At 47.6% G+C, this 21,262-nt stretch overlaps 1 protein-coding gene across 6 annotated transcripts in view; it reads left to right on the forward strand.

Moving 5' to 3' along the window:
- The window catches only part of PTCH1 (patched 1), a 68,271-nt gene that overhangs the window by 38,438 nt on the left and 8,571 nt on the right, over positions 1 to 21,262 (forward strand). For all 6 annotated transcript variants that reach the window (XM_084781814.1, XM_084781813.1, XM_084781812.1 and 3 more), the window contains 8 exons: positions 3,847 to 3,965; positions 4,516 to 4,918; positions 5,270 to 5,579; positions 10,617 to 10,759; positions 12,764 to 12,947; positions 14,553 to 14,833; positions 17,963 to 18,100; positions 20,064 to 20,206. In XM_084781814.1, the coding sequence (XP_084637940.1) occupies positions 3,847 to 3,965; positions 4,516 to 4,918; positions 5,270 to 5,579; positions 10,617 to 10,759; positions 12,764 to 12,947; positions 14,553 to 14,833; positions 17,963 to 18,100; positions 20,064 to 20,206 (1,721 nt within the window). The remainder of the gene's footprint in view (positions 1 to 3,846; positions 3,966 to 4,515; positions 4,919 to 5,269; positions 5,580 to 10,616; positions 10,760 to 12,763; positions 12,948 to 14,552; positions 14,834 to 17,962; positions 18,101 to 20,063; positions 20,207 to 21,262) is intronic.

Here is a 21,262-nt window from a genome sequence, read left to right on the forward strand (position 1 = left end):
CAGTGTTTGGATTTTTTCCTTAGGAAACTTGGCAGATTTTTTTTTCTTTGCCCTGACTTACATAATAGGGTTCCCACTCTTAAATATCTTTGGTCTCCTGATCAACCTTCACTGTGGTGTCAGTTCCTCAGTGAAAAGGCCCAGACCTAGACCCTTACTCATTCTAGTGATAAAGGTTTGCTTTTTAAATCTCTCTCAATCAGTCAATCTGAGTGTGTGTATGTGTGTGTGTGTGCGCGCGTGCGTGCGTGTGTGCAGTGTGCAGCGAGCAAGAAGCTTTTCAGCCACCTGGGCTGTCTGGCCAGTAACCTGCTGGGAGTTTCCTGTGTCCACCACCACCCTGGTGCTGGGGTTAGAGGCATGGAAAACAGAAACTGTTAAGCTTTTTATGGGATGCTTGGAATTGGTTGTGTGACAAAAACTTGTCCTGAGAAGATGCAACACACACATCTACTCACACCACACACTGAGCTTACGATAGACCGAAGTATGGATACCAGCAAAGCCCAACTTGGTGAACCGATGATTTTTTTTTAATTGGGGTTACTTATAGAAGTATGGTAAGGGGTCACTTTCAGGGCCAGAAATGATTTGAAGACAGTTGTATCATCAAAGCCCATGCCAGTGTGAGTGACTGCGCAAAGGTGGGTACCTGAAGCACGCTGCCCAACGTTCAGGCAGCTCAACAGGTTGAAGAGAGTCCTTTCTGGGTGCCTCTTGGTTCTGGGTGCCTCTTGGTCTAAACCCCTTGCAGACGGCTCTGCTGGTTTCCCCTTTACTTCTTCCAGACAGCTGGTCTGGTCTCAGACTTCTTTGCAGCCTTGCTTGGCTTACTCAGGTAGGGAGGGGACCTAGGGAACCTGGTCAGTTTCAGGGACTTCCTGAAGCTGTTTGGAGTTGTTTCCCTTCCCATTGAAAGAGTTTCCTGCAAGGATAGGATGTTTCCATCCTGGAGGGAACTTTTACACAGAGTTTAAACTCTGGTCTTCAGGTTTTCAGACTGACTACTCTCACCTACTGAGTCATCTCCCTTACTTGCCGCCGGGCCCCCCCACCCCCCAATTTTCTGTCTGTGGCTGTGCGATTTGAACCCAGGAGCCCACAAAGAAGTTTTCTTACCACTGAACTACACCTTACCCAGTAAAAGGGCTTAGGCTAGGGTCCTGCTATGGGTGCCTCAGCTGGCTTACTGGGCATGACAGGGACAGCTTTTCTAAGCGAATAACTGGAGCCCAGCCACAGACAAGGCCATTCCCGCCAGATTCTCTGACTTACTTAGGATTTCTTTTCGTTGTTGTTTTAAGTCTCATCTTCCTTTGCAGAGACGGTTCTGCCTTGCTTGAGAAATCCTTGCTAGTTGCTTTCAAGGCTTTGACAATGGTGGGGTTGTCAACGTTTGTTTTCTTTGCCGAAAGTGATTTGTTCCCTCTAAACATGTAACCTGTCATCAGAAAACAGGTCAGCAGGGATGTTACAGGTTTCTCTCACCCTCCACTTCTGTCCGAATGAGCAAGGATACTGCCTGTCAGGCTTCTTGATGAGCCTCTGTAGAAAACTTGTGTTGCCATGGCAGCACCTGCTGCCCAGGTGCTTGTGAGGCTTAGCAGCTTTGGGAGTCTCTGCCCTCCAGAGATGCTTAGGGTTTATCTCTGTATCTTACTCCTGAGCTGTAAACATGACTGAAATTAAAAAGCTAATAGGATTCGGTCCCCCCGCATGACTTTCTTGATGGAAAATCTCTGGGTCTTTTTTAGGTTGGGCTGGGTTTTCGAGGCAGGATTTCTCTGTGTAAGCCCTGATTATCTTGGAACTCACTCTGTAGACCAGACTGGCCTCAAACTCAGGAGAGCCACCTGCCTCTGCATCCGGGCATCTATCACTATATCGCTCGGCTTTGAGTCTTATTCATGTACTTCCCAGCATTCCCTGCATCTAATTGGTCAGCAGTTGACACCTAGTGTGAGTAGACCATCCCCAACAAGAGCTTCCAACCCAGTTAAGATGAAGACTTTGCGTCAGGCCTCCATCTGAGTCTGATTGCCTGGGCAGCCTCAGGCTTTTTAGGTAATGGTTCTGAGGCAAACTGTTCACAACCTGGTTACTGTGAAAATGCAATTGAAGCATACTGACAGCCTGGCCTCCCATCACCTGTCTCAGCACCCCTTCTGTCATGTACCTTCCAGCCACACATCTTGTCTCTTCCTTGTTCTTCTTGGACCCTGTTTTCTTGTAAACCCTTCCCCGGAAGCCTCTTTAGACCAGACACTACCTACCCCAACCCACAAGCAGCACTCTCCCCTCTGAGCTGCTGGGGACAGGTTTTTAAAACTGCACAAGTCAGCCTTGTGTGGTGTAACCTGTTTGTAGTTCTGAGGGCTCTTTGCTTTTCCAGTACCCAGCACAGGGCTAATCCGTAAAGAGAAGGGGGTGTGTGTGTCCTAGGTTGTCACACGCACGTGCTGTTTCATATGTCTTCAGGGCCCCTGCACATGCGTTTGAGCTGTGGTTAACCTGTTCTGTGTGAGTTGACGAGGTCCTTTTACAGTTAACGGAGGAAAGGTGTTGGCATAATGTAGAAGACTTGGTTGTTTTGTGGCTTTGTAGACTTAACAGGGACTCGTTACTGAAGGAGTGCTCTCCTGGCTTGCTGTTTCACCTAGAGCATAAACCCACACTCCATCAAAAAGCCCTTTGTGAATGTCTTTTGGTTTCTAGCTCTGGGTACCAGTGATGGCTAGGCTTCTTTCCCTCATCTTCCTACTTTGAGGTCTCAGAAGCTGGTCTTTTGAAAGCTCCTCCTAGGAGGATTTATTTTTAAATGAATTTCGAATTATTTCTTGGCTGTTTAGCATTCTCCTTCCATTTTTCTTTTCTGCTTCTTGTCCACTTCTCAGAACAGGATTGCCCTTGGACGTCCTGTCAGCTTTGCCTAATAACAGCCCAATTTTGCAATTTTTACTGGCTCAGCAGAAGATTTGCCCAAGTGCCGCAGAAACTAGCCCTGTGTTTATTCTAGGTTAGGGGGTGGCTTTTGAATCCTTACTTACTTATTCTGCAGACGATAATCACACACTGGAATTTCTCTCTGCTTAGCTCTCCTTGACCTTGGCTGTTACTCGCTAACGTGCCTCACAGGCTGCTCCTGGGGCTATTTGGAATATGCCTATTAAAAACCTCAGGGGACATGTGAAACTTTATTTCGTGTTTTAATGGTGACACTTTGATAGACTCAACCTATTTTATATACATTTTATTAATCTTGGTTGTGGAATCTCTTAGAAATGTACTAAAAGCAAGATGTTTCTTTTTGGTTTTTGAGTAAAACATCTCAAGTCCTTCTCGGCCTGGCTTTGTAGAGGTTGATTTGGTTACGTTACTAAGTCACCATTGGTTTCACTCCAACCTGTGTAGCTTCTGGGGTTCTTCCATTTCAGTCACACACAGCCTCTTAGTGGCGGGGGAGAAGAGGGAGCCCCTTGACTGTCTGCTAGCTCTGTGTCACTAGGTAGCAGTAGAGTGGTGAGAGACTACTGTCCAGAATATGTTTGTTTGGGGGGTGGTGGAGAAACGGCTCGATGGTTAAGAGCACTGTTTGCTCTTCCAGAGGACCCGGGTTTTGTTCCCAGTACCCATACATCAGCTCAGAACTGTTTGCGATCCCAGGGATCTGACGCCCTCTTCTGGCCTCCGAGAGCATTGTGTGCACACGAGGCACACACTTTCAGGCAGACACTTGTTCATACACATGATGATGATGATGATGATGATGATGGTGATGAAATATTTGTTTATACAGCAACATGCGCATAGCAAGTGTGTTGAAGGCGTACTGTTTTTCTGCTACAGGCTGCTGTAGTGGTGGTATTCAACTTTGCCATGGTGCTGCTCATTTTTCCTGCAATTCTCAGCATGGACTTATATAGACGTGAGGACAGACGACTGGATATTTTCTGCTGTTTCACAAGGTACATTCAGCACCTGGGGCCTCTGTTGGTTGGGTGTATAGAAAGGCTCTTTGGAGGCCTTTCTGGTCCCTGGGCTCCCTCAGACTGGAACGTAGCTGACAGGGTTTGGGCTAGCGTCATGGGGACAGGGAAGAGTAGTAGGCAGGTGTCTCAGGGCATGGCTGAGCTCCACACTTCCCCTCCCCACACCTGGATCTGCCCATAAACCTTTCCCTAGAGGCTCTGCCACCCGTGGTCGTTCATTTCCACCGTGAGCCTGCGTCTGTTCATCTGTGGACTGTTTGGTAGCTCTTCAGAGCAGAGTAACGCTGACCACCACCTGTTTAGAACACGTTCAGGGTGGTGTGCTTTGGAGAGAGTTATCGTCATTTCAGGGTCATTTCAGGGTGAACTACGCCTTGGCTTGGGCTTGGTCTCTGTCCAGAGCAGGTCAGGTGCTGCTTGTGTCTCCCCTCAGTCAGTGATATGTCAGTGGGTAGCAGCAGTCTTGAGCAGAAATGAGTGCCTACTCCTCCCTCCATTACGGTGTGTTTATCTTTTGTTTTTTCAGCCCCTGTGTCAGCAGGGTGATTCAGGTCGAGCCGCAGGCCTACACGGAACCTCACAGTAACACACGTTACAGCCCCCCACCCCCCTACAGCAGCCATAGCTTTGCCCATGAAACACACATCACCATGCAGTCCACGGTCCAGCTCCGGACAGAGTACGACCCTCACACTCATGTGTACTACACCACCGCCGAGCCACGCTCCGAGATCTCTGTTCAGCCTGTCACCGTCACCCAGGACACCCTCAGCTGTCAGAGCCCTGAGAGCACCAGCTCCACCAGGGATCTGCTCTCTCAGTTCTCAGACTCCAGCCTGCACTGCCTGGAGCCCCCCTGCACCAAGTGGACACTCTCCTCGTTTGCACAGAAGCACTATGCTCCTTTCCTCTTGAAACCCAAAGCCAAGGTAACCGCCACCACGTGTGACTTCCTGCCTTGAAGAAAAATCTATGAGTCCTTTGACACCTTTTGGACCCATCGCCATGTGCATGTTCCTGCAGTGGGAGGCTCCATGTAGCGCATACTAATACGAGTACAAATGAGCTGCTCACTTTATATTAACATTTTTATTCTTCATGACATTACTTTGAAAGATGATTTACTGTGGGTTTATGTTCTCTGGGAGACTGGCCCCTAACTTGCCATGCCAGGTCTGGGCTGTTAGGTAAAAAAGAGGAAAGAAAGCAGTTGGTACTGGTCTGGGAGGAATCAGGAATGTTCTTCTGCGTCTCATCCGGTACTCCTCTCTCCCTTACAGGTTGTGGTAATCCTCCTTTTCCTGGGCTTGCTAGGGGTCAGCCTTTATGGGACCACCCGAGTGAGAGACGGGCTGGACCTCACGGACATTGTCCCCCGGGAAACCAGAGAATATGACTTCATAGCTGCACAGTTCAAGTACTTTTCCTTCTACAACATGTACATAGTCACCCAGAAAGCAGACTACCCCAACATCCAGCACCTGCTTTATGACCTTCACAAGAGCTTCAGCAGTGTCAAGTATGTCATGCTGGAGGAGAACAAGCAACTTCCCCAGATGTGGCTGCACTACTTCAGAGACTGGCTCCAAGGTAGGGCTGCAGCAGGCGGCTACTCCTGTGCGTCTCTGTCGCTCTTTGACCTGACCTGCTGTAGGCTTCCCTTCTGCCCACCATAGGAAAGTATTGTTGCATCATAAGGGAACAGCATGTTCACCCATTTTTTTTTTAAGACACTGATTTTATCCAAGTGTGTGTTTTGCCTGTGTGTGTGTGTGTGTTTGTGTGTATGTATGTATGTGATCATGTGCCTGCCTGGTGCCTAAGGTCAGAAGAGGGCATCAGATCCCCTGGAACTGGAGTTGTGATGGTTGTGAACCAACAGGTGGGCGCTGAGAACCAAACCCAGGTTTTCTGCAAGAGCAGCGAGTGCTTGTAACTGCTGAGTGCTGAGTCCAGTCTGTTTTATATAAAGCCCACTTCTATGGCAGGCGCCCCCCCCACCCCCCTACCCCCATCCCCGCTTTAAAAACTTGTAACCATCTGAGCAAGAGCGTTGTGTTAACTCATTCATGAGCGTGCATTGGGGAAAGACATTTGAATTTGAAAATAGGGAGCCCAGATGCTTCTGTTTGCTCTTTTCCTTTTGGATGGGAGCTACTTTAGTGACCAAATGACATTAGAGTATTTAGTGGGGTTTCTGAGCCCCCTGCTAAATTACAGCCCACTGTAACCCTGGATTTTGGGTCACCTGTTACACATTTTGACCATCTTTTACATTTTTTCTTCATACGCTTTGGGTTCATAGCAAATTTGAGTGGAAGGTTTAGAAGATTCTTGCTCCCACCCAGGTCTTTCCCTGAGTGTTAACATCCAACACAAAAATGGTGTGTGCGCTTCACCCTTTGGTTTCACCATATACGCTGTTGTCTTCTAAAGAGTTTCATAGTGACCATTCTTCCATTTGGTGATGACCTTACAAATGTCTAGCCACGTCCTGCCGTTTCATAAAGGGGCAAATCTTGACAGACACACCCCTCCATTTTATATCTATTGGTTTGGATGTGAGGGTGTCTCTGCATACCATCTTCTGTGTACTGAGGCCAGAGGACAACTTCCTCTTTGTACCACGTGAGTCCTATGGATCGAATTCATCAAGTGTCCTGACCTTTACCCTCTTAGACACAACTCTAGGAAGCATTATTTACCTAGAGAGAAATGTTAAGATGGTCTGAATTTTCTTGTAATTGTAAGCTGACTGAATATAAACTCTTTCAGTGGTTCCCAGAACATCTGTTCATGTTGACGCATGCAAAGCACAGTAGACAAGCGGGACCATTATCCACACAATTCAAGCAAATTTGCTTTTATTGGAGTACCCAAATAATTACGACTCCAGCATTTGTTGGCTTAGATTATCCCAGGCGCTGTCTTAATTTCCCACTTAATTAGGCTTGTTTAAACACATATTTAAGTGCCCTCTTTTTGTCTTAAGTCAGTGCTCTGTATGTAAAGATCAGGCAGCCAGTTTGCATTTGAGTTTGCATTAAGTAATAAACAACTTGATTTGACAGGAGTTGGTATTGAGCAGTGATTAGAATTTGCTCATACACCTGTGCTGGGTCCAACTTTGTTTGGGGGGGGGGTGGATGGTGGAGAAAGCATCGCTTTATTGTTGCAGCCCTGGAAACCCAGGAGATTAACTTGACTTCCCTCAGCATTTTATTTTCTTACTCTTGGTCCTGGAGGCATTGTTTTTTAAGTAGTGAGTTAGCAGAGAGCCAAACAGTTGGGAAGAGTCTCTGCTTTGCGCAGCCAACCCCCAGCATTGACCAAAGACATGCAAATAACTTGCCACAAATGACAAAGGAGTGCTGTGCTGAGTGGAGGAGGGTGCTGGAGCTTGTGCCCTCCAGTGTCTTCCCTTTGGTGAGGTAGGCCAAGGTTGAGAAGGGAACTACTGACAGTTTGAAGGCCAACCTTCTTAAAACAGTATTAGTCTGTAGTTTCACCTCTTACAATACCCAACACATTCAGGTGTATAAATGTCTGTATATTTGAATTACATTTTGGTTGCTAAGCAAACAGCACCCAGCCAGACTGTTAATGTTCATGCATGCTAAGATGGCAGAATCTAATACACCCCTGGGGCAGCAGGGCTCTTGGCTACTGAGGCGTGTTTTAGACCTACTGAGTGATGGCTCAGGTCCTTGAACATTTCCTTGGAGGAAGCACTTCTTCCAAATTGTTGTGTGTAGTTTTGAAGTCCGTTAAACTGTGCTTTCTCTGGTCTTTGTCAACACTCCAATAGTAGTGACTTTGCTTTTTCACTCCGGGTAATATAGGGCTTATCTCATGCCATTTAGAGTCGGTCCTGAGGTAAATCCCAGGGCAGCACTCTGCCTCTGACTGCATTGTGTACAGATGGCATTCATTTTTAAATCACACTGAGTTAACAGGAATGAAATAGACCAATCGTTTCATTTCTAGGGCCTTGTATATTTGGGTAATTCCTTTAGCCTAGACTCAAAAATAATTTTCTGTGTAAAATGTTTCTAGTGAGAGAACTGCAGCTGAAATGTAAGGTTTTGCTGTAAACTGTTGGAATGTAAGTGTCAGCCAAGGGGCAAGTGTTTGATGTTCAGCCCATGGTAGTTGAGGTTTTCAGTGGTTAGGCAGAAAATACTGAACTAGTCGTGGAAGAGCTTTTACTATTCATAAAGTCAGGAGCTGCCGAGCACACGGGGCCAGCGTTGGCGGCCTAGCAGACCCTGCAGATCTGATCTTCCTCTGCCCCCCTCAGTGGCGCAGAAGTCTCTCTGTGTGAACATACCTTTGCAAATGTGTTTTTGGTACCCAGATGCCAGTGGTACCTGGGTTAAATACTGTTGCTCTCCGTGCATTTTGCCATCACTTCTGGACAACACACTGTACTCCAGAGTAAAAGTGGGGATGATAATGCTAATTGCCCTCTCAGGAGGTAAGCGTTAGAATTGATGAAGGCAGACTGCCTGGAGTAGCCCGTGAGCACTGAGCCAAGAGGACCTTACAAGTCTGAAGTAATAAAAGTTCTCCTCTCTCCTGGCTTGGAAACCAACCAGGCCTCTTGTAGGGAGGGGGTTGGGAAGCGGTTGTCCTCCTCCTCCTCTGTTTATTTTATTTTATTTTTCCAGAGTTGGGGGTTGGGAAGGGCTTTGGGTCATAAAATAACATCTGCTTACCACTGCCTTTGTGCAAACCTCACTGTGAAAAGGTCTGTTTGAGACTGAGATTGCCACCCTGGTGGTCCCTCTGCTGCCTTCCCCCAGCTCCAGAGAACAGGGCCCATGGGTGACCCAGCTCACAGCATAACAGTGTTGGAGGGGGGCCTTTGTTTTGAGGGCTGCCCCACCTCTTCCCACTTCCCATCCCCCCCAAATACCTGACCATGTTAAACATTCCTGTTGTTTAGTTTGCTGAGGTCCGCACAGTCATGTCCTGCAGCGAAGTCAAATGCACCTCGCTGAGTAGCCCGGGTCTAACATGGGGGTGGGGGGGGAGTCTTCTTCTGAGAAGCTGAGTAGACTTGGGGGTCTACTTGGGAGGTGACTGCTGAGGATGAGGGCTGCTGGGGGTGCTGGGGAGAGTGCCCTCCAGGCAGTGCTCAGCCCCCCAAGTCTGGGTCACCAGGGCCCTGTTTTCTCTTCCAACATGCTTACCTCTTTACAGCTGTAGCCAAACTGTCAGGTCCACGGTGCTGGTTTCGATTACAGCAGCCAAGCCCAGCTGTGTGCGGTGAGCTGGTGGGCTTGCCCATCCCCACCCCCCAGCCCCCAGCCCAGAAGGCGCTCTCCCCCTCCCAGGGCTTGCGGTTTGTCATCTGTTCTCACAGAGCCTCCTTGTATTGGCCTGCGGCTTCCTGTGCTCAAACAGATCCAAATTTACCCTGTGAGGGATTTCCCTGGGCTCCCTCTCCTCCACACACCCTCTGCTTGGGAGAAAGGGTGGCGCGAGAGGAAGAGAGCAGGAGGAGAGTGAATAGGTGTTGGCTGTGATCTTTACACGGCCTGGCAGCAGATCCCACAGCTTGTATTAGCTGCACAAGTCAAACAGATGGATCAGATTGACAGAGTCGTGTTCCCTCACCCTGACTCCAGGGGCAGCCAAGCTGCTGGTGGAAGCTGGGAGCTTGGATGTGATTTTACTGCTGTGGGTAGGATTTCTGGTCCTGATCAGGAACTCCTGCCAGAGCGCCCTGTGTGGCATGAAATGGTTAATGGATGGGACATGTGTCTTTCTTCTCCCTCTTGCTTCCTCTTGCTGGAGTAGGAGGCGGGTTGGGGGGGGGGGTAGTGTAAGTGTGTGTGTGTGTGTGTGTGTGTGTGTGTGTGTGTGTGTGTGTGTTGAGCCAGCCCAGCACTTGGGAGGCAGAGGCAGGAGGATTTCAGTTAGTTCCAGGCTAGCCTGATTTACATAGTGAAGTCAAGATGTAGGCCAGACTGATAGTGGGATGCCTAGTGATAAACCTCCTTCCCTCTCCCTCTCCCCTCCACTCCTTTGTGTGTGTGTGTGTGTGTGTGTGTGTGTGTGTGTGTGTGTGTGGCAAGGGGAGGGGTATAGGGGCAGGGTTTCTCTATGTAGCTCTGGCTGCCCTGGGACTCACTAGGTAAAACAAGCTGGCCTCCAGCCCACAGATCTGCATGCCTCTGCTTCCTGAGTACTGCAATTAAAGGCATGTACTACCATACCTTCCTCCCCTTTTTTTGTGTGTGTGTTTTCTTTTTTTTTTTTTTTAATCTATTTTGTGTTTGTGTATGTGCCCGTTGAATCCAGGAGAGGGTGTCACCTCTGGAATTGGAGTTTTATAAGCAGTTATGTGTCCTCCAGAGTGTGTTCTTGGTTTTGAACTTGGATCCTCTGGAAGAACAGCAAGTACTCTGAGCCATCTATCCAGCTCCTTAGTTTAAGTAAAACGTTTCTCAGTAGTTGATTGGCACCAAGGTTCATTCAGGAACAGTGCAGGAGTCTTCCCTTAAGTGAGCAAAAGCTGCCGACAAGTCCCCTGCCCTGCCCGCTGTCCTCAGCACAGTCCCTCGGGACCAGAGCTCTCGGTCCAGGTTTTAATGTGTTGCACATGTTTATTGTTTCTAGGACTTCAGGACGCATTTGACAGTGACTGGGAAACTGGGAGGATCATGCCGAACAATTACAAAAATGGATCCGACGACGGGGTCCTCGCCTACAAGCTCCTGGTGCAGACTGGCAGCCGAGACAAGCCCATCGATGTTAGTCAGGTAATCCCACTGTTCCCGGCAGCTGACCTGTTGGCCTGGCAGAGCCCGTGAGGACAGGAAGTGGTAGGAGGTGGCAGGAAGACGCTTGCATTGGCTCTCTGAGCCTTCTTACCCCACTAGCTAACGTAAGTGACCTTCAGCCAGCCAGAAAGCTCCCCTTTCCCTGCCTGCCGAGGGAGGGGACAGGTGTTACCTCTGACCCAGTAGCAATAAGCAGAATACAGTGTTGACGATGCGGGTGTTTCCTGGGGACGAGAAACACCAATTGATGCTGGGCTTCCGGAGTTTAATTCTGAAGTGTGTATCCTACTAATAACACGTTAGTGTTCGGACATGGGATGGTGGCTTTGTTGCGCAGCAGTCATCTGAACAGTGGTTGGATAGGTGGGTGGCTTAGAGGATTCGAGAAGTCACTCTAGGAGGATATATTTGTTATTTAATGCTTTGTGCGGGCCTTGTGGCCCCAGCAGAAGATGCTGAGGGCAGGAAGCTTGTGTCCTGAATACAGCAAAGAGAATCACGCCCCCTCCCCCCCCCCCCCTGCTGCTCACTCCCTAGTGTAGTGAAAACTGTTCCTCTGGATAGCAGTCTGGATTTGAAGCACTTGGATCCTAGCACATCCCTTTTGGTTTCCTCAGGCATGTTCAGGGGTATGTTTGCACCCTGGATTTGGGGTGAGCCTAGGCCTCTTCTTTGCTTCTGGTAGTTTGACTTCTGTATCTTTAGGCAGAAAACATCGTGTTAATGATCCTCTCGGTAGCTCTGTGTATTGTCTTCTCCCTTTTACGGGCGTTAAAGGTGACAGATTTACAAAGTACATTGTTGAGAGTCACTGTGGAGTGTGAGGTTTGACGCTCTATAGAGACGTGCAGTGGGCTGTCAGGGTCTGACAAGGGTATGGCAGACCAGCCCGCCTGAGAGTGTAGCAGGGACTCACTGAGGTGGAGTTAGGGATCAGGGAGCCTGTGGGACGCCTGTGGTGGGGCCAGGCACCAAGATCCCATTTCCTCTCCCGGGAGAAAGAGGAGAATGCTACATGCACGGAGGCCAGGAGCTGTGCTGTGTAATTCCAGAGACAGTCTGAAGACCCACAGTTGTTAGGGATCCCGTGGATTAATTGAATCCAGATCCCTGCCGTCTGCTTTTCTCCGTCTCTGCCATGCTCTTTATTTCTCCACTCTTTCTCTGTGAACTGCTGTCACTGGTGTTTTTCATTTTGTTTAAAAAAAAAAAAAAACCAAACGTTGGAAGGAAGCCTGGATCTAAAGTAAACAGGAAAAAAATTTTTTTGATGTATCTACCATACATATATAATCCACATTCTGTCTCATAGGGTCTTTGACCCAAGCAAAGCCACGAGACCTACGGTAGAGGGAGCAGATGCAACCGCTGAATCTGACCAAGGCTCAGAGAAGTGCTGTCGCTCTGAAGGACCCTGGCTCTGCACCATTGTCTTCTACTTTGTGGCAATGGGCATTTTTTTTTTTTTTTGAGTACACAGGTCATCGGAGGCTGTGTTAGCAAAATTTATACAGATGTTGTTTTATTTTATAGCTCCCTCCATTTACTGGGTGGTATTTCCTTCAGTGTTAACAACAGAGGTTAACTGCACACAGACGTGGATGGGGATGCTTGCCAGGTTCCCCCTGCCCCTCCTATAAATATGTTTTTCCAGATTGCTCATTCCCGCCTTGGCTGCAGACTTGTCTTTTTTAGCATTCAGATTTAATTGGTTCAGCCAACTCCTGGGCCATCTGCAAAACCGTGTGCTTGTTGTAAACACACTGGTGGCTGCATCTCCCTCCCCCCCCCCCCAACCAATAAGTGTATTTTGAAAGACTTCGAAGGTGTTCTAGTGGGGCTTGCAAAAGGCACTGTCAAGCCATGTGCATTCTACTGTTTGTTGGGAATGTAGGTACAAAGCCTTGCTGTCCCAGCAGGAGTGTGTTTACCCCACAACCCCTCTCTGAGCGACCTCTGTTCTTTTTTTTTTTTTTTTTTTAGTTGACTAAACAACGTCTGGTGGACGCAGATGGCATCATTAATCCCAGTGCTTTCTACATCTACCTGACGGCTTGGGTCAGCAACGACCCTGTAGCTTATGCTGCCTCCCAGGCCAACATCCGGCCTCACCGGCCGGAGTGGGTCCACGACAAAGCCGACTACATGCCAGAGACCAGGCTGAGAAGTAAGTAGCCATCCATCTAGGGAGGCTGGGAGCCCTCAGAGGCTCCTTCAGTCACTGCCTAGAGCTCAGCCACAGCCTCATCCATTGACACTGCCCAGGGTTCAAAAGTGTAAATGGAACAGTATATTTCTTTTAGTTTAAAACTCTGGGAAGACAGATGAGGCTGTGTAATGGAACAGAGCCCTGCACTCTCAACGGTGAGAAATAAGCGTTTCTAACCCCCTTTTGTAGCTTTTCTCCTGATGCCAGCTGGTCCATGTGAAAGTTGGGGACGCCTCCACATTGAGTGTTATTTTACTATTGTGGAGTTTTATCGCTGGGGATTATATGTTTATCTTAACTTTGTCAACTCTGGTGTTGAAGGGATTTTTGGCATGTTGGGTCATTTCTGTAAGCCACCGAGCACCTGTGCTCCGTCAGAGCTGTTTAAACTGGAGGAGAAAAGTCTGTATACATCAGTGTTCTCCTCTTCCCCTCACCCCTAAGCCTAGGGTTTGAAAGGTGGCTCTGTGCGGATTTAATTTGCATTTATGTTAGAGATGTTAGTAGCAGCATATGCTTTGGATATTGGGCCAAGAGAAGACATGAGCAAGAAGACGGGCCCTTGTGCAAACAGGGCCGGCAGCAGTCTGAACTCCCCTGTACCTAAACCCCAGCGCCTGGTGGCAAGCAGCCAAGGCTTGTCTTAATGAAAATTTATAGTTGAGATTATAATAGGGCAAATCATGTTTAGCAAGTCAGCTGAATGACCCCAAAGGGTGTGGAACACACAAGGGCAGTAGCTAAATGCTTGTTGTGTGAGGATTTCGTCCCCTCTTGCTGAAGACTTAGCATTAGAAAAGCAGGGACTGTTTAAGTTGCTAGGTCACTAAAGGACGAGAAAGGGAAGTGGGTTTTTTTTTTTCTCTCCGCAAGGCATGACTCTGAGATTACTTTGGTCTTATAAGTGGTCAAGAAGAGTAGATTGAATGTAGGAATAAAAAGTATTTTCAACATATAAGTCTTAGAGCATCGAGACCATCTCAATGGTAGTTGCTTCTGGGATAATAAAATCAAAGGCTTTTTTAAAAAATCCCAGAGGTCTTCCACTGCCCACCCACCTTTACCCTTTGCCACCGCCAAATAGAAATCAAAGTGTTGATTATGGGCTGAAGAGATGGCTCAGCCAGGGAGTGAGCCACGCGAGCATAAGGACTGGCTTGGAGTTTCTTCCAGAACCGACTTGAAGCTGGGTGTGGCACCATATCTGTAATCCCAGCGCACATGGCAAGATGAGACGGGGCGGGGTTGGGAAGGGTTCCTGGGAGCTCCAGAGCCAGCTCGCCTTGAATTTGCAGCGGCAAACAGTAAGAGACTTTTCATGAAGAAAGTAGGAGAGAGGAAGTGTTGATTATTAGTGAGAAGTTTTAAATCAACTGTGAATATTGTAAAAGCCCAGAATCGTGTAGTGTTTGTCCTTTTTTTTTTTATTTTTTAAGGAAAAAAAAAAGCTCTTTCGAAGTTCTTTTCATCTTGCTTTATACCTAACATCTGTGGAGTTGGGATGAAGAGTCTCTTGACCGGGGGCCTCCTCACTTAACCCCACCTCTTCTCCCCTCTGTCCAGTCCCGGCAGCCGAACCCATTGAATATGCTCAGTTCCCTTTCTACCTCAACGGCCTACGAGACACCTCAGATTTTGTGGAAGCCATTGAAAAAGTGAGAGTCATCTGTAACAACTACACAAGCCTCGGCCTGTCCAGTTACCCCAACGGCTACCCCTTCCTGTTCTGGGAGCAGTACATCAGCCTGCGCCACTGGCTGCTGCTCGCCATCAGCGTGGTGCTGGCCTGCACGTTTCTAGTGTGCGCCGTCTTCCTGCTGAACCCCTGGACGGCCGGGATCATTGTGAGTTTATTATAAGGGTCTTTATGGGAGTCAGATTCCTTTCAGCACAGCTCTTGCTGCAGCCGGGAAGTTTTGTTTATGTCTGGGGCCTTTAGAGGAGGCGGCGTGGATTGCCTCATCTGTAAGATATTTATTCTACTGGAGGTGGTGAGGTTCATGGGGAAGGTAGAGCCTCTGATGCTAGAATCTGGGTTCGCTCTCACACAGCATGAAGACGTGCATTTGGGGGCTTTGTAAACACGCTGCATAAAAGCGCTGGAAATTTACTAAGTAAAAATAACCAGAGCATAGCTAATTTTCCAATTCTAAGCCTTGCTGTGTGTCCTCATCCCAGACCTAATAACTGTGTAGCCAGGTGTTCCGTGTGTAGCGTGGACACATGCACAGAGAAGCTGGGACAGAAGTGCAGGGCTAAGGATGACACTGGGGCTTCTGTGTGCCATGTACACTGTAACTGCTGGGGAAGTGGTGAACTGCCACTCAAAGCCAGTTTGGGGCATCTTTTCTCCAAATTTCCCTCAGATTTGAAGTGTGTCTCGTGTATAGTCTGAAATCCTGGCATTGTTTTAAATTCCCTGAACTGTGGTACAGCCTTTAAAGTGCCAGAATTATAAAAAAAAAAACAGGTTTTGTTTCTGTGCTCAGTCTGGGCAGCAGGTACATTAAAGGTAAATATTTAGTCTGCAGAAGTCTTCACAGCACTTAAGACATGGATGATGTCCATCTTTCACTGTTTCTCCCTACCTGGCCTTTACCACCACCCACAGTCCTAACTCCAAGCAAGAAAGATCATCTCTTTATTCCTCTGTGTGGTCGAAGTGGTGGGGTATTGTCTTTAAATTACATGTACTGCCTGTATGATCAGTAGGCCCTGCTAGCAATCAATGAAGACACTGACACATGTTATATTTTAAAATAGCCTTAGTTAACCTGGGGCAGGACAGATATCAATCCTCTAAACTACCTCCCATAGTGGGGCAGGCAAGGGATCCCTGCCTCAATCCCATGCCATCTGCTTCCAATAACTTCTATCAAGCTACCTCCCATCTATAATCCTAAATACTTGTTAATGTTCTTCATCTGGGCTGGATTCTCCGTCCACGCTGGCCATGTGCTTCTCCATCTAACCCATGGTGGCCTTCTACTCCTCTCCCTTCAGGTCTCTCTCCTGGTCTTTCTCTTCTTCCTCCTCATGGCGGTCTTTCTACTTCTTCCCAGTATTCCTCTCTCTCTCCCCAAGCCCCACCTATCTCATCTGCTCTGCTCAGGTGGGATGGCTTTTTATTAATCAAAAGGTGGGTCACAGAGACAGCAAGCAGTAATTAGTATCAAAATCCATTAGACCATCGCCCAACAATTCCCTTTTTCTGTTTAAGTAAAAAAAGCCATACATACATACATACATACATACATACATACATACATACATAAAGTACAATTATGAAAAATTATAAAAACCAGTAAGTAAGACTTACATACATGTTTAATCAAAAGGTATTTGGCAACCTTGAAGAAAATACTGTTTTATCTTGATGAGTTTAAAGTTTTGAACTAAATCAGTGTCTATCAAAGCTCAAATCTATCAACCTAAAAGTATCTATCTCAACTTCTTAACTGCTAAACTCACCCTTTTCAGACTTTGACAAAATAAGATTTTTAAGAATGTGGATACATGTCTACTACATTGGGTGCCACTTACTGTTTTTAAATTATCTGTATTATCAGTAGGCCCGGCTAGCGATCAGTTAAGACATAGACACTTGTTATATTTTAAAATAGCCTTAGTTAACCTAGGGCAGGGCAGACATTAATCCTCTAAACTATTTTCCATGGTGGGACAGGTATGGGATCCCTGCCTCAATCCCATGCCATCTGCTTCTAATAACTTCTATCAAGAAACTCAAAGTCTACCGTATAGATTTTCTTACCATCCCTCTGCACATCTTTACAAGCAGGATGAAAGGCTCTTCAAAGCCTTTGCTTAAACTTGGGGTGTCTGCTTTGTGCATCCTAGCTGTTCCCCATCTCTTCTCAGAGCACAGAGTCCCCTCAACCTGACGCATGACCACCACCATAGGCCTAGACTTCAGGCCTCTTCCTTCATTCTGTGTGTTCTCCAACCAAAGCGCAAGGCCTTTGTCCCCCCATCCTATCAGCTTTCTTTAGGCTGCAGCCTTCACAATTAAAAACCCCCGCAGTATGAACCCAAGAAATTGGAAGACACTTTCTGGTGCTTAAGGTTAAAAGGCCTAGTTGGGAACCTCAGTTGTCCTAGGTATTGGCTGCAGGACTTCTGTGTACCAGAGTCCCCTGAGACTCAAGTCAGGTGTATTAAAGCAAGCAGGACTGTGTTTGCGTGTACCTGTGCACATCCTCCTGTGTACGCTGAACTCTCTGCAGTGAGTTAAGAGTACTTAATACAGTGTAAGTGTTGTGTTGCTGATAACAACAATGCCAGGGGGAAGGCTGCACTCCGTGACACTCTGACCCTTCACAGACGCCTCCAGTGTGTGCTCCCTTTACGGTTCCCTTTCTAGGATAGGGATATTAGAAAGGGAATTTGCAGAGAATACTAAACTGGTGGATAGAAAGATAGCCCAGCCATTAAAGTGCGTGCTGCACAAAGGGGTGCCTGTGTGGCACTCTAGGTGTGCTACTTGGGAGATGAGGCAGAAACAGGAGTGGGCCTGGCCGGCCAGCCTGCCTAACCAGTGAACTTGAGGTCTCAGTGATCAACAATGTGGAGGCTCCTGAGAACTCCCAGGCTTTATTTACTTCTAGCACATGTGCATACATGTACACACGCATACACACAGACACATGCCATGTACACACACATGTACACACACCTTGTTTAGCCTGATAGTAAGTTGTCCAAACATCTCCATTCCAGCAGGAAGTTGAGGTTGTAAGACGGTTTGTAAGAGGTTTTCATAGTCTTTTTTTTTTTTTTTGGTTTTCATAGTCTTTAGGTGACAGATGTATTGTTGCTCTCCTGCCTGCCCCCCTCACCCCACCCCCCCACCCCGACCCAGACTCAATGAAGCCGCTTTGGGACTTTTTTTTCCCTTCACTCATTGGCACTCTTGGCATACCCTGTACTGAGTTACTATGTGTTCCTTATTCAAGGTCATGGTCCTGGCTCTGATGACCGTTGAGCTCTTCGGCATGATGGGCCTCATTGGGATCAAGCTGAGTGCCGTGCCTGTGGTCATCCTGATCGCGTCTGTTGGCATCGGAGTGGAGTTCACCGTTCACGTGGCCTTGGTAAGGGAGGTTCTTAGGGGAAGTTGGCTGACACTGACAGGGCAGAGGGGTGGGTCTGTCTGGTCACAGGGACATCGTCAGGCGCAGTTTCTGCAAGGAGGTCTAGAATGTGTGTGATAAGAGGCATGGGGAGTAAAAATGACCACACGCCACTCAGGGCAGTGCCTTAGAGACACCTACAAGGGCTCTTCACAGTGCTGTTGCATTTTCATTAGTAGCACTCAGTTCTGAGGTGGTCACCATTGTCCTAGGACATTGTATGTGTTTAGGCAAACATCTACACTGTTCTAAGTACAGTCATAAAGTGGGGATAAAACAAGACCACCCTCAACGGCTTGGTGTAGGGATAGCGTAATTGAGGGTGAGGTAGCTGCCAGCCACAGAAACACCCTCGGGCCTGTGAATGAAAGCTCAGGTGCACAGCCCTGAAGATCCTGCTCTTCCACCTCAGCCCACCCTGCTCGCTAGACCTCCCAGCTTCTGCCTGCATCCGTGGCAGCAGCGGAAGACCGAACCGGATGCTTCTTCACCAGGACCCTGGCCCTCTTTCTTTATACACTGCCTTGTTGTTGGGAGAAATTAACCTGAAAGAGAGTCTAGGATCCAAAGATGAGCCGTCTGTACACACTGATGAGAAAACTAGTTTAAAAATCTTGTAGCCGTCTTAACTTCCGTCTACAAATGTGCTCATAGCCTAAGTACCTGGGGCCGTTAACAGGCATTCAATAAATAGTATTGACTGAATAAGTGCCGGCTCCTGGAATGCCTAAGTTGGGAAACCCAGCTCTGGGCCTGAACCAACTGATGGATGTGAGCATTGTTTTTCCAGCGTTGTTCTTTGGGTATAGTGCGTGGTATGTGCCTTCTGTAGCCTCTCGGGGCTGTCACTGCCCTTACAGCTTGGATGTTCAGAAGTTCAGAACATGTTTTGAAACTATTAGTAAGATGATTTAGAAACCGTGTTTTAGGATTGTCTGTGTGTGTGTGTGTGTGTGTGTGTCCGTGCGTGCCTGTGGAGACAGGAGGGTAACAGATACTGTTACTGAGACACCAATCACCTTGTTTTCTAGGACAGAGTCTCTGACTGGCCTGGAAATCACTAAGTAGGCTAGGCTGGGTAATGAGCAAGGTCCAGGGATCTGCCTGGGGGACTGTAAGCCCAAAGCACTGTGCTTTTGGTTTTGTTCAGGATACATATGGGCCACGACTAACGATGGCTCAGTACTATGAACAGGGCATTGTAGTGAGTCCAAATCCAATGAGGTCAAGTGAACATCCTGAGAGCTAATAAAAGCTTGAGCATGTGTTTTGGAGAAAAAGGTGGAGGCAGCACCTGTATCTCAGGCAGAGCTGAGGCTCGTTTGGTGGGGGCTTGCGTAGCTAGTGCAAGCTCACAGCCACTTGCAGCTCCAGTGGACCTAATGCCCTCTCTTGTCCTCTGTGGGCACCAGGCGCACAGATATATGTACACACGGGCAAAACACCCACACACACTTTTTCTTCAGAAGACATAGTAAAACAATGCTTTATCATGACATTAAAAAGAGTCATCCTTTTTGGTTTATTGCTACATTTTGGATGCTTTTTTCTTACCAATGGAGTAGTTAGTCTCTTCGAGGTGACTCCAGTCACCTACATGAACTTAACAGTTACTTAACTTGTAGGGTAAGGGCTGTGAGTAAAGTGGTAACGTGCATGCCTAGCCCGCATGAGGGCCCAAGCTCTATCCCCTGCACCAACATAGAACCAGGCATAGTAGTGCACATCTGCACATCTCAGCACTCCAGAAGTGGAGCACAGAGGATTTAAGTTCAAGGTCAGTCTTTTATAGCAACGAGTTTGAGGACAGTATCTCATGAGATACACGAGAAAAATCAACAAAACCTAAGTGTAGACAAAGCTGAGCACTTTCCTGCCTACATACTACACAGCCTGTGACCTTCTCAATTCTTCCTTTGTTCAGGCCTTTCTGACAGCCATTGGTGACAAGAACCACAGGGCTATGCTTGCCCTGGAGCACATGTTTGCTCCTGTCCTGGATGGTGCTGTGTCCACTCTACTGGGTGTATTGATGCTTGCAGGGTCCGAATTTGATTTCATTGTCAGGTAAGCAAAAATGGAAGAGGAGGCGTGGTATGAAAATCGTTTTTGTCTTTGTGGCTTACTCCTTCTCTCTCTGTAGGTGGCAGCATCTCCACCTGTCTCCTATGGTCATCCTGGCCTAGTAGTATCATTAAGAGACAAATGGGAAAGGGTTGGAGTAGAGGCAGCTCCACAGGTTGGAGCTAGAGTCACATGGTATCCCACGTGTTGAGACATGAGGTGCAAACATCTATCGAGAGATGACTGGAGCTCTGGCTAGTTAAGGAAGTCAGCTTTGGTTCCCTCCTCAGAACTGTGGGGGAATGGGGATGTGGCTCAGTGGGGTGCTAGGCGCGCTTTGGGTTCTGTCCCCCACAACATGTAAAACAAGTGTGAGTAGTTCATCTCTGCAGTCCCAGTCTGTGGCTCTCTGTACTGAATTTGAAGACAGCAGGGTTGGATGAGGCCCTGCCTTAAAGCAAACAGTAGGAAGAAAACTTAGTAATGCTGAATACTGGGCTGCAGGGTCAGATTCAGGCACTCCCAAGTTTGGCCTGTGTACTTGAGTCCCTTTGGATCACAAGGCAGGGTTTTATTACTTTGGGTAAGATGGTAACTTTGCAAAGTATGAAGGACGGTGAGTTTTCACTTTGAAAAAAAAAATTTTATCTGCACAAGAAAGAAACGACATTCTAAAGCACTGGTAGCCTCACAGGGTGACCACTGGATTAAAACCAAACTCTGTTGCGAAGAGGCAGAGCCTGTGTCCAAAATAAGTAAGGTGTCTTTCGAATGTGTCTGGAGAGATAGGACCTAACCAGCCCATTTTTGGTTAGCATTGTTTGGTTTTTCTTTATTGGTGCTTTGGGAAACAGGATCACTGTGCTTTCCTGGCTGGGCTAGAACTCCTGTACAGCCTGGCTGCTCTTGAGACCACTGTTTAAGAAAAGCGGTATTGTGTTAAAAGCAGAAAAGTATGAAGAAGATGAGAAAATGCTTTTTAAGGGGTTATGTGGTTTTGTTGCTGTTGGTGTTTGTTTATGAAACAGGTCTCTTGTAGCCCGGCTTGCCTCGAACTCA

The sequence above is a fragment of the Acomys minous genome (assembly GCF_964271855.1).
Source record: "Acomys minous genome assembly, chromosome: 5".
Lineage (NCBI taxonomy): Eukaryota > Metazoa > Chordata > Mammalia > Rodentia > Muridae > Acomys > Acomys minous.